The sequence below is a fragment of the Gossypium raimondii genome, chromosome 6, assembly GCF_025698545.1.
Source record: "Gossypium raimondii isolate GPD5lz chromosome 6, ASM2569854v1, whole genome shotgun sequence".
Taxonomy (NCBI): Eukaryota; Viridiplantae; Streptophyta; class Magnoliopsida; order Malvales; family Malvaceae; genus Gossypium; species Gossypium raimondii.
This window is the reverse complement of record NC_068570.1, coordinates 11,469,975-11,482,306: the sequence shown is the minus strand read 5'-3', so window position 1 is coordinate 11,482,306 and position 12,332 is coordinate 11,469,975. Positions and strand designations below refer to the sequence as shown.

General features: G+C 36.7%; 1 protein-coding gene across 3 annotated transcripts; it reads left to right on the top strand.

The window, feature by feature from the left end:
• On the top strand, positions 1-11,655 carry LOC105773262 (uncharacterized). 3 transcript variants are annotated; one of them, XM_012594999.2, is made up of 23 exons: positions 1-957; positions 2,109-2,224; positions 2,482-2,690; positions 3,256-3,375; positions 3,553-3,681; positions 3,768-3,893; positions 4,264-4,319; positions 4,394-4,493; positions 4,612-4,729; positions 4,855-5,064; positions 5,943-6,273; positions 7,079-7,172; positions 7,532-7,640; positions 7,884-8,155; positions 8,270-8,397; positions 8,581-8,815; positions 9,125-9,313; positions 9,415-9,704; positions 9,812-9,983; positions 10,091-10,333; positions 10,772-10,857; positions 10,993-11,141; positions 11,474-11,655. In XM_012594999.2, the coding sequence occupies exons 1-22, from the start codon at positions 140-142 to the stop codon at positions 11,138-11,140; spliced, it is 4,299 nt and encodes a 1,432-aa protein (XP_012450453.1). In that variant the 5' UTR covers positions 1-139; the 3' UTR covers position 11,141; positions 11,474-11,655. The 3 variants fall into 3 exon arrangements, with proteins under 3 accessions (XP_012450453.1, XP_012450452.1, XP_012450454.1); XM_012594998.2 differs by lacking the exon at positions 11,474-11,655 and having other exon boundaries at positions 10,993-11,416; XM_012595000.2 differs by lacking the exons at positions 1-957; positions 11,474-11,655 and adding an exon at positions 980-1,004 and having other exon boundaries at positions 10,993-11,416.
• The last annotated feature ends 677 nt before the right edge of the window (positions 11,656-12,332 follow it).

Genomic DNA, 12,332 nt, shown 5'->3' with positions numbered 1-12,332 from the left:
CTTCGTTCCACTTCAATCCACACTCTTCTACGCATAAGTGATGATTCCATTGCAATTTACTACGCATTTTCACAATTAAGATTGTTTCTAGTAAGCCCAATTTGATTTTTCTCTCTGTAATGAGTCTGCCATCCTTTAAATGGCTCGATTTTCTTGTTATTTTTTCCTTTTACTCTTCTTTTTCACCATAAACCCTTGTCTCGCCGTTGATCAAATTGATGAATTCTCGATCATCGACTCGGACCTCCTCTCTTCTCACGGTGACTACTCTCCGCCTTCGCCTCCGCCGCCTTCCTTGCCGCCGCTTCCTCCGTCTCTCTCGTGTGAGGAAGATTTAAACGGAATTGGCTCACTGGACACTGTATGTGAGCTCAATTCCAGCTTCAGTTTTGACAGCGATGTGTATATAGCAGGAAACGGAAGCTTCCACGTGCTTCCTAATGTCATTTTGAGTTGTCCTATGAAGGGTTGCTCAATTTCCATCAATGTGAGTCGTGGGGAATTCAGTTTGGGGCAGAACGCCGGCGTATTTACCGGGACATTGTTTGTTTCGGCGAGGAATGCGAGTTTCTCTAAAGGTTCAGTGGTAAATGTCAGCGGCTTAGCCGGTCAACCCCCGGCTCAGACGAGTGGAACCCCTTCGGGGATTCAAGGTGCGGGCGGGGGCCATGGTGGAAGAGGCGCAAGTTGCGTGTCGGATAATATGAAACTGCCGGACGATGTGTGGGGAGGAGATGCTTACTCTTGGTCATCTTTGGATAAGCCTTGGAGTTATGGGAGTAAAGGAGGGACGACTAGTAAAGAAGAGGATTATGGAGGGGAAGGTGGTGGGAGGATAAGGTTAGAGGTGGAGGAGGCCATTGAAGTTGGAGGGAGTTTGTTGGCGAATGGAGGTGATGGTGGTGTAAAAGGCGGTGGAGGCTCAGGTGGAAGCATTTATATCAAGGCTTATAGAATGTAATTTAATTTGTTTCCCCCCTGCTCATCAGTTTTGTAGGTTTCACGTGAGTTGAACTTTAATTGCTATGATGATATAATTGTTTTGTGTAGTTGTTGATTGATTTATGATGCTTTAGTTCGTCTTGATACTGGTTGTCTTCAATTGCCGTAAAAAACTTTGCAAAATGGTCCCCTTTCCTTAAGTATAGACTGAACTTTCTAAGCATGGTTAACACTGATACATTTATGCATTTATTGCAAATATGGCATTGTATTTATTTTTGTCGTCAAGGATGTTGTGGTTATAAATTGGGAGGTCAGGATGCATCATCTGAGAAAAAGAGTGAGGATGAAAGTAAAAAAAAAAGAGAGGAAGTCAAAGTAAATTCAAAGTTTAAAGAAAGAAGATGCATAAGGCTCTGGAGGAACTTATGGCATTTTTAGAAAAGAGAGAGTGTGAGTGGATGTCTAAGATAAGGACTTTCAGAATTTGGCTACAAAGTACAGTGATGATTTAAGTTACAGTTGGAATACCTTTGCTGGGATTTTCAAGCCTGCAGTTTCTAGAAATTAGGTGAAATTTATATGTGGACCAACATGTTGAGAAATCCTATGCTTTTTCTCCCATACTTGTGTTGTTGAAGTTATTGTATGCTCCTTATTTTGAAATTGATGGCAGAGTTTGTTTCTTAGAATGTCAGTTAATTTGGCTTCCTTTACTGTTGTTTTATTATTGAAATATGTTTTCTGTGCATAACTTAATAATTTTATCACTTGTATCTGGAGAATCAGATCTTCATCTGTTACTGTATGATCAGCACATAAAATCGATTTTCTAGCAAATGTAAAGGTCATGTTCTCATTTACTCTATTATTAAATTCTTGTTAAACTCTTTGTGGTTGTGATTCCTCTTCTATCCGTTAATGTACTTTCATCTCTCTTTAAGAGGAAAAAGATCGTTGTATGTCCGATTTTCCTCCATCTCATGTTTAATACTTGTATCTTCCTGCAGTATTCTCCTTTGGGGTATTTGTAGTGCATATCTGAAACTCTATGCCGTAAACTTTTCATAAGTAAATGGATTATGGGTTTCCTAATTACAACCTTCTTATCTGAAGACAGAATGGATTATGGGTTTCCTAATGACAACCTTCTTATCTGAAGACAGGACTGGAAGCGGCTGGTTAAGTGCGTCTGGGGGGAATGGATTTGCTGGAGGTGGTGGTGGAAGAATTTCGATTAATGTTTTTAGTAGGCATGATGATACAGAATTCTTTATTCATGGTAGGTTTTCAGTTTCTATGTAAATTTCATATCCTTAAATAAATTGCATAGTAAACTGTGTGCCTATTCGATGATTTTAAGGAGAAGTTTCTTGGTGAATTTTGCTAAATGGTCATTTTTTAAAATACAGTAATGTGAGCTTGGTTTTTCTTCTATTATCCTTGTCTACAAAACTCAAATCCTGTCTGTAATATTTGCTCTGACCAGAAGATGTAGTCTAATATCTTGTTATCTCCACTATGTCATCTTTTTTGCAGGAGGAAAAAGTTTTGGCTGTCCCGATAACTCAGGTGCTGCGGGTACATATTATGATGCTGTTCCTCAGAGTCTAATTGTTAGCAACCACAACATGTCCACAAATACTGACACACTTCTAATGGAGTTCCCTAAACAACCACTTTGGACAAATGTGCATGTGCGAGATCATGCCAAGGCTTCTGTTCCTTTGCTTTGGAGCCGTGTTCAGGTCATTGAAGAGCTAAATCTTGTTTTTCTATTTGAATATACTCTTATGTTTATTGCCTTTTTTAGTTGATACATGATGTTTCTTCCCAGATAACCATGTTTAGTTGGCTTATATCCTTCGAAAGCATGCATTGATGCAGTTGTTCTCTATCAGGAGTCATTTCATCTAATTTAAAATTGGTTTCTGATTATCTCATCTCTGAAAGGTTAAATTAGAATTAAATTTAAATAAACTAGATGATTTATCCCAAAATAAGCGTTGAATTGGCTGTGGTAGCTTGAGTCAATTTTTGAAAATTAAATGATTAAAATGGTGTAGGAATCAGATTACATCACCCGATCCTGATGTACTGTGTTGGAAACCAGTGGAAAATCTTAATTCTTATGGGTGTGAAACTTAGATCCTAAACAGATAATGAGAATACTTGTCAAACATTGGAGTGGACACTAAACCTGCATCCCGTGACACTAGATCCAATCCAAGTTAGTGTAATGTTGAGAGTTACACTCACAGAGATCAGAGTGTGCTGTATTTCATAGTTTTGACTTTGTAATTGGTCATATAGGTTAGGGGACAAATTCGCTTATCGTGCGGTGCAGTGCTAAGCTTTGGTCTTGCGCATTTTGCTTCGTCTGAGTTTGAATTGATGGCGGAAGAACTTTTGATGAGTGATTCAATTCTCAAGGCAAGTAATTATTACTTATCTACTCTAATTGAAAGCATTGCTTAAGGCAATAATACTGGGATCTGCCTTATCTATTTGCCATGTAAAATAGCTACAATATAGTCTGTGGTTAACCACTGTGTTCTTATAGTCTTGATGATAGTCTTCACCGTTCCTTCTTTCAATTCAAAATGATAGATATATGGGGCTCTTCGTATGTCTGTCAAAATGCACTTGATGTGGAATTCGAAAATGCTTATAGATGGTGGTGCTGATGCTATTGTGGCAACATCCTTGCTTGAGGCCAGCAATTTGGTAGTTCTAAGGGTAATTAACTGATAATGTTTTTTCATTCAACAAAAAACCATGATTATATTGCTTCGAGGTAAGATATGGTGATTTCTGGTTTTCAGGAATCTTCTGTAATACATTCTAATGCAAATTTGGGAGTTCATGGACAAGGATTTTTGAATTTATCTGGACCAGGGGATACAATTGAAGCACAGCGTCTGATCCTCTCATTGTTTTTTAGTATCAAAGTAAGCTGAATGCTTCCTTTAGTTTGATATATGCATAGCCTTTTAGAATCAGGCTTTCCCAGTTCAGGTTTGAATGGGTCTGGCTAATCATTTTGGTTACATATAGGTAGATGGATAGTGCATAAAACAAAGTGTTCTACAAAATTGACAGCTGTGGGACCCAAGTTTGGGCATAATTTGCTTTAATTCTTTTAGTGGTGGAAAACTAGCCACTGCTAATATTTGAGATATTTTCCCTCTTTTGATTAATGAAATTTGAGAATTGAAAATGTGTTACTTAATTGACGTGGCAGTTAATTTCTACATTGGCATTTAATCTTTCCATTTGCATTACTTATTCATGTGCTAATTCTTCCTTCCTAATATGAAGGTTGGACCTGGATCTATTCTGCAAGGTCCCCTGGAAAATGCCAGTGACAATGATATGTAAGTTATTAATCTAAAAGAATTTAATGCTTCCGCCATTATCTTGTTAGGTATTTAGTTCTGGTAACTGGCAGGGCACCACGGCTTTACTGTGAATTTCAAGATTGCCCTATTGAATTGCTTCACCCACCTGAGGACTGCAACGTGAATTCTTCCTTATCCTTCACCCTTCAGGTCTTCGGTTAGCCAGTTTGAAATCCAAGTCATCTTTGTCAGATTATAGTAAATTTGGCTGTGAAGGTTTTGTGTGTTCAACTTGTTAATGAATTGTTGGATTGGAATGGCATTGCAGATATGTCGTGTTGAAGATATTATAATTGAGGGCATTGTTACAGGATCTGTTGTTCATTTTCACTGGGTTAGAACTGTTGTTGTCCATTCTTCTGGTGAAATTACCACGTCAGCTTTGGGTATGGATTATACCTAATTTCTGTTTAAAATTTCAATGTGGATAGTTGGTTATTTTAATGAGGAATAATGTTAGACTGTTAAAAGTTTCAATTATTTGCCCACATTCTGATTTGGACTGCTCTAGGATGCACTGGTGGGGTGGGTAGGGGAACAGTACTCAATAATGGTCTTGCTGGAGGTGGAGGGCATGGTGGCAGAGGTGGGATGGGATATTATGATGGCAGTTTTATTGAAGGTGGTGTTTCTTATGGAGACGCTGAGTTGCCTTGTGAACTTGGTAGTGGTAGTGGAAATGATAGTCTTGCTGGTGCAACTGCTGGTGGTGGAATAATAGGTAAGCTTCTGAATCTATTGAGGTTCCGCTATTGTTATTAGTTACTTTTGTTGATCTTTAGATGTGATAGAGCATGGAAAAAGGCTTAGTTGGTTGTTACTTTTATATTTTAGATGACCTTGGTGAGTTGTCCAAATACATAATTTTCTCCTATGTTTAAGCCATAGGGGTTGATTCCAGAGGCTTGGGGTTTGAATTGCTCCCAGTGGCATATGTATCTTCTGTTGTGAGGCTATTGTATATTTTACTGCTCCTTGGTACATTGTTCTACAGTTATTTAATCAACATCCGGACACAATTATTCCACATTATTTAACACCTATAAACCTTTTCTAAGGAAAATTTTTGCATCACTTCTAATATCATAAACTTCAATTTTTTATCTATTAATATAACATATTCGTTGTAGTTTTATATTTTTGTTCTCTGTAGATGGGCTACCCATTTCATTTTGACTTGCATAAAGTGACCAAAAGCAAAAATTTCTTTACACCAACTTCAATTCATTATGAGAAATTGTATTCAAATAAACCTTAACTATGATTATATACACATCAATCACAGACACTGAAGTTTTCCTTTCAATTACTATGATTAGCAACCTTAGTTTGATTCAGTTCTTTGCTCTGTCCAAATCATATTCTGAGTGGTGGATATGTTGGGATAAGTTGAATTTAAGTAATTTTACAGAAAATGGTCGAGTTTCCCCTCCCTCCTCTTTACAACGAAGTAAAGGCGAGTTATTTCTGTCAGTTTTTTCGCACATCATTGAACTTGGGAAATTGTTTTGTTGCTATGCTGTGGCGACTTTTACTGATGTAAATTTGGTCCAGTGATGATGCTTCTATTAATATTTTGTTCATTTTTTGCCTGAACAGTGATGGGTTCACTGGAGCACTCACTCTCAAGTTTGTCTGTATATGGTTCCCTTAGAGCTGATGGAGAAAGCTTTGGAGAAGTTATCAGAAAGCAAGATCATAGTACCATTTCAAACATTGGTCCCGGTGGTGGATCTGGTGGAACCATCCTTTTATTTGTTCATTCAATCATGCTTGCTGATTCTTCTGTTATCTCAACTGCTGGAGGACATGGCAGCCCAAGTGGTGCTGGTGGTGGAGGTGGTGGACGAGTTCACTTTCATTGGTCAGATATCCCAACCGGGGATGCATACCAACCCATAGCAAGTGTGAAAGGAAGCATTAATACCAGGTTTGTATCAGAGACATGTGGCTTGCTTCTTATGTTTTGCATCTGATGAATGATTAAGCCAGCTCTCACACCCAACACCATCCACCCTGGAGGTCTTCCTTCTCGTCACTTAAGTCGCATAATAATTGTTTACGATTGTTGAAATTAATTTGGTAATAGAGTGAAGAAAATTTAAATGCATAATCTAATGAGGCTGGAAACAACTTATTTTATACTTATATTCTTTGAAAGTCCGGATGCTAATAGGTGGTGATCATTCCCAAATTCAATTGCTGTGGTATGTGACCTGCAAAGCAAAAATGTTCCTTTATTCTTGTTCTGTTCTCAATTTAACTAAGCACTGAGCAAAGGCAGATAGGTTACTAGCTTATATTGTCCTTCGGATGGCCCGGAAAATACAGGTCTTTAAAAGTGTGTTTGTACATGTGGACTTTAGTGTTATGAAGTATATCATGGACTGCTGGAGGCAGAAGAAACAAGGAGGAATCAAGGGGTAGTTACATTTTGCTGGCAACTTTGAACTTTTGTGATCACATCTCGATGAGTACTAGTCACAGAGGCACTTCTGAACCTTTGATAATTAAGGGACCTCTTAGTTTTTATGTTGTTACAAAAGGACCTCTTCCTGGGCTGTTATGTTCATTAACTGATAGGAAAGCATTTCTTGTCATCAGTGACAGAATTTTCCATTTGAAGCTGTAATAAACTGGCAAGGCTTTCAGTTCCTTGCTTGCCGATAGGTGATTAACTGTGCTAGGTTGTGGATACTTGGTGAAATTATTCAGATTGCTAGTGCTGTTTGCAGGGGAGGCTTTGGCAGAGGTCAGGGTCACACTGGAGAAAATGGCACTATCACTGGAAAGGCCTGTCCTAAAGGGCTTTATGGTATCTTTTGTGAGGTAGATTTGCAAATTTATGTTACTTTATTTGGAGTTTGGACTTGTTTTAGTTTCTAACGAAGTTACCTTGCCTTCATTTTGGAAGGGTACAAAGATTGGTTTGCTTGAGAGAACTTTCAGTTGACATAATGCTTTATCTGGTTTACCATATTACAATTTTCTTCACGAAATGTATATTTCCAGGTTTTGGAAAATTGACTTGTTCAGAGCTTTGCAACTATTTCTAAATGTTATCTGGTCACCTGGATGGTGTTAAATTTCTTCTCGCATACATATCTTCCAATGATCAATGGTAGAATTGGTTATTTGTTGTCATTTTTCATCTGGTTTTCTTCACAATTTTAGATTGTCTGCTGCAGGAATGCCCTCTTGGGACGTTTAAGAATGTCAGTGGATCTGATAGAGTCCTTTGTCATAGTTGCCCAGCTGATGAGCTTCCAAGTCGAGCCATATATGTTGACATTCGGGGTACGTTTAACTTTAGCTGCTTCTACATGTGGAAGGATGGGCATCTCTCATTGCCTGCATTAATGTGGGCTTTTCCACATATTGCTCTGAAAATTTAATAGTGGTTTTGCCGGGTTTTGGTTTTTCTTCTTGCATTGCTGTCAATAATACATGGCATTTTGATCCTTGCAAAGTTTATGATTCTTTTTTCTTCACCTGGATAATAACTTTTGTTATTGGTCCCAACCTTGTGTTTCTCAATAGGTGGTGTAACTGATCGCCCCTGCCCTTACAAGTGCATTTCTGAAAGATATCATATGCCACACTGTTACACGGCACTTGAAGAGTTGGTATATACCTTTGGCGGGCCATGGTTTTTTGGTCTTATTCTTTTAGGCCTCCTCATTCTTTTAGCACTAGTTCTTAGTGTTGCAAGGATGAAATATGTTGGTGGAGATGAATTACCAGCTCTCATGCCTGCTCATCGTGGCTCTCAAATAGATCACTCGTTCCCTTTCCTAGAGTCATTGAATGAGGTTTTTTTCCTTAGTTTCTTCCATGTACACTTGATGTTTTATCTATTGTGTTGGTCGAAATACAAACCACTTACTAAATAGTATTCTCAAGTATCTAATTGTTATATCCATCAGGTTTTGGAGACAAATAGAACTGAGGAATCCCAGAGTCATGTGCACAGAATGTATTTTATGGGATCAAATACATTTACTGAACCTTGGCATCTTCCTCATGTTCCGCCCACACAATTAATTGAAATTGTGTAAGTTCTTATTTTTGCCTCCATGTGTGATAACTTGTTGGTCAATTTTCACTTTAATGATAATCTATAATTACAGGTTTTGTTCTTCTGTATGAGCAGCTGTGTAGTGAGCTAACTATTTCCAAAGTATTGAAGGAAATTAATTTATGTAAAAGAGTTTTTTGAATGTCATTTGCATGGCAGATATGAGGATGCCTTTGAGAGATTTGTGGATGAGATTAATGATTTAGCTGCATATCAGTGGTGGGAAGGATCAATCTACAGCATTCTTTCTATTCTTGCATATCCACTTGCATGGTCCTGGCTACAGCAATGCCGGAAAAGGAAATTGCAACAGCTACGTGAATTTGTTCGATCTGAATATGATCATTCTTGCCTTCGTTCTTGCCGTTCACGCGCATTGTATGAAGGACTTAAGGTACCTTGTTCCATTATATTCTTAAATTATTGTATAATTTTCCTTATGGATATTTTTGGCTTGTTATATGTTGGTATAGTCTGGTTTTGGAGTTTAAAATAAAAACATATGCTTTTGCTGTTGTATGTTTATGGATGGGGTAACTGGATGAAGCTGATGGAAAATTAAACAAGAATTTCTATTGATTGAGATATGATCTTTCCTGCTGGAATCTTTTTTTTCTTTAAGCTTAAGAAGTGCTGTGTCCTTTTGTTTCATGCCAATGGAACTGAAAGTTTTAACACTGGTCCCTGTGGTGTTACTCTGCAGGTTGCTGCAACTGCTGATCTGATGCTTGCGTATGTGGACTTTTTCCTTGGTGGAGATGAAAAGATAGGTGACCTTCCTCCTCGTCTTTATCAAAGATTTCCAATTTCTTTGGTTTTTGGAGGAGATGGAAGTTACATGGCTCCTTTTTCTCTTCAAAGTGATAACATTCTTACGAGCTTAATGAATCAGGTTTGTCATTAAATAGTTGGTTTGTGAAAAGTTTTTGATAGCTTCTTTTAGTGGTTGAGTGCTGTTGTTGGTGTCTATTTTTCCCTCTTTCTGTTTTGCAGTGTGTTCCACCAACCATGTGGTATCGACTAGTGGCTGGTTTAAATTCTCAGTTGCGCCTAGTTCGCTATGGACATTTGAAACTAACTTTTGGCCATGTTATTAGCTGGCTTGAAACACATGTAAACCCTACCATAATTGCATATGGTGTACGTGTTGATCTTGCATGGTTTCAGCCAACATCTTCTGGTTATTGTCAGTATGGACTCGTGGTATCTGCCACCAGCAATGAGAATGTGCAGTACTGGACTGAAGGTCAAGATACATATTTTCCTTCTATGGAGCAGTTAAGGTATCAACTGTTTGATAGTGTTTTTCTGCCTTTAAGTTCAAGTATAAAATTTGGGTTAACTTTCATTGTTCTTTTTCTAATTTTGGGGGGGGGGGGGTTATTTGCAGTTGGTCTGGTGCTAGTAGGGGAGCCTCAGTTGGTCGTCCAGGAGCTAGTGAATATTTAAGGATATTTGGAGGGATATTGCATGCAAAAAACTTACAAACACTTAAAATGAGGAGGGTGATTTGTTATCCCTTTTCACTTATAGTTTGCAATACCAAGCCTGTTGGTCATCAGGTTCATTTTTCTTCATTGCAGACAAATAATTATCTTTCCTTTCTCTCACACACATTTGGTCGAAATTTTTGGAGAAAATCCTGACTCGTCTTCCTTATTATTGGCAGGATCTTGTCGGTTTGCTTGTCTCTATATTACTTCTGGGAGATTTTAGTTTAGTTTTGCTTACTTTGCTACAGATGTATTCTATATCACTGTTAGACTTCGTTTTAGTTTTTTTCATCCTTCCTTTTGCAATATTTCTTTCGTTCCCGGCTGGTATCAGTGCCTTGTTCAGTCATGGACGAAGACAATCAGCTGGCCTCGCACGTGTATATGCACTATGGAATATCACATCGTTGATCAATGTTGTAAGTTGTTTCCAGGTTATTTTAGGCTATTTCTTAATGTTCTTTGATGCATGGTTTGGAAAATAATATTTGATGAAAGTGCATGTGCTAGCAGCGAAATAGTTGTGCATCCAGCAATTCGAGAAGGTTATGCTGTTTTTGCTGTTAATATCAGATTGATAATGAGTGCCATTAGGAGCATTTTGCAACTAGTATAATTTTTCATGTTACTTTGCACATGGTGCGGTTAGTGGGAGTGATGTCATAATCTCCTGATTCTTTGGAGGAAATGTCAGGAAAGTTGAATGAATGACTAGTATTGCAAGTGCTTGTTCACACTGCTATAGTTGATTTATGAGACAAATTAAAGGGTTTATTTTATAGACAGTCAATATTGCTCAAACTCACAAGTTACTTTCAAGCATTTGTCATCCTGATTATTTCTGTAATTTGCGACAGATAACTGCCTTTTTGTGTGGATTTCTACATTACTGGAGCCATTCAAGCAGAAAACATATGAACATTCAGTCATGGAATTTTAGCATGTAAGTATTATCTGTTATTATGGCTGTGGGCTAACTCTAGTTAAATTTATTATTAGTATTTTTACTAGTGTGGTGTGGTGTAGGGGTGATAATGGATGAAGTGTTTATATTATATTATGGAATGTGGGTGTGCAGGGATGAAAGTGAATGGTGGATGCTTCCTTCTGGATTAGTTGTCTGTAAAATAATCCAAGCAAGACTTATTGATTTCCATGTGGCTAACCAAGAAATTCAAGATCACTCTTTATACAGCACTGATCCAGATGTGTTCTGGCAATCTTGAAGTAAAACCTTTCTTCCTTCTTTCTTTCCCTGAATACTTGCATCATAAGTAAAACAGCATTTAGGAAACCCATTTTTCTTTCCCCAATTTGGTGTGATGGATTTGAATAGTGAAGGAATTTAAGCATGAGTGGCACTTGAATTTTGTAAATGGTAGATACTTCTATATATGATTTATTTTCATACATATGCACACACACAACAGAGTAAAGAATCAATGAACCGAACCATTGTTTGATACCCAAATCAATCAACGTGATTAGGATTTTTATTTTAATTTAATTTTGCATACATGGGAAATGGAAGCCTTGATGATATATTTTATTTCATTCAGTTACATGGTTGAAAGATGGGCGTATTTTACAGAGAAACCAACCCAGATTTTCTTTCATTATCATTATGGCAGTGTTATTTAGATTTTGATAGATTTTGATGTATTTAAAATAATAATTTTAATATTGTAAACATCATATCTGTATTAATAAATAAACACCTGATCAGGAAAGATTAGTAGAATATGGATTTTGATGTATTTAAATAATATTTTATATTTTTAAAATATTTTTACATTTTTTATTTTTGGTAGTAATATTATTAATTTCAACTAATTTTTCAATTATTGTATTTCTTGTAATTGTTGATTTCTATTTATATTTTTAATGTTTATATTTATTTGATAAAAAATATATTTTTACAAAAGGACATCACGTGACGTATATGTTAAGTATACATTAGATATTAAATTGGGTAAAATAAAATATAGGCACTAATATAAAAACGATATATTGCAGATCGTGAATTTATATAATTATTCTTTTGAACTTCTCTAATTCAATGCTTAATTTTTTGAGGTGAAGGTTGAACGTGTAATAATTCATCAATTAACTAATAATATTTTGATAACATAAATTTACATCATTAACTAACCTTATGAAATGGAAAGAATTGAAGAGGTAATTTTTTACTTAAGTTTTAATTTTCTCAAATGATATTAAAAGCACACTGTAAATGCTCAATTCTATACAAAATAAATGAAAATCCAGAAATCTATAAATTCTACCAGTATTTGGTTGGAGACTTAATCTGTCAAATATTCAAGGTCGTACAACAAATTCATTAACGAGTAGAAGAACATAGTTTAGATCAAGTCAATTTGGCTTAATGTTGAAAATTAAAGGAGAAAATTGTTCGGA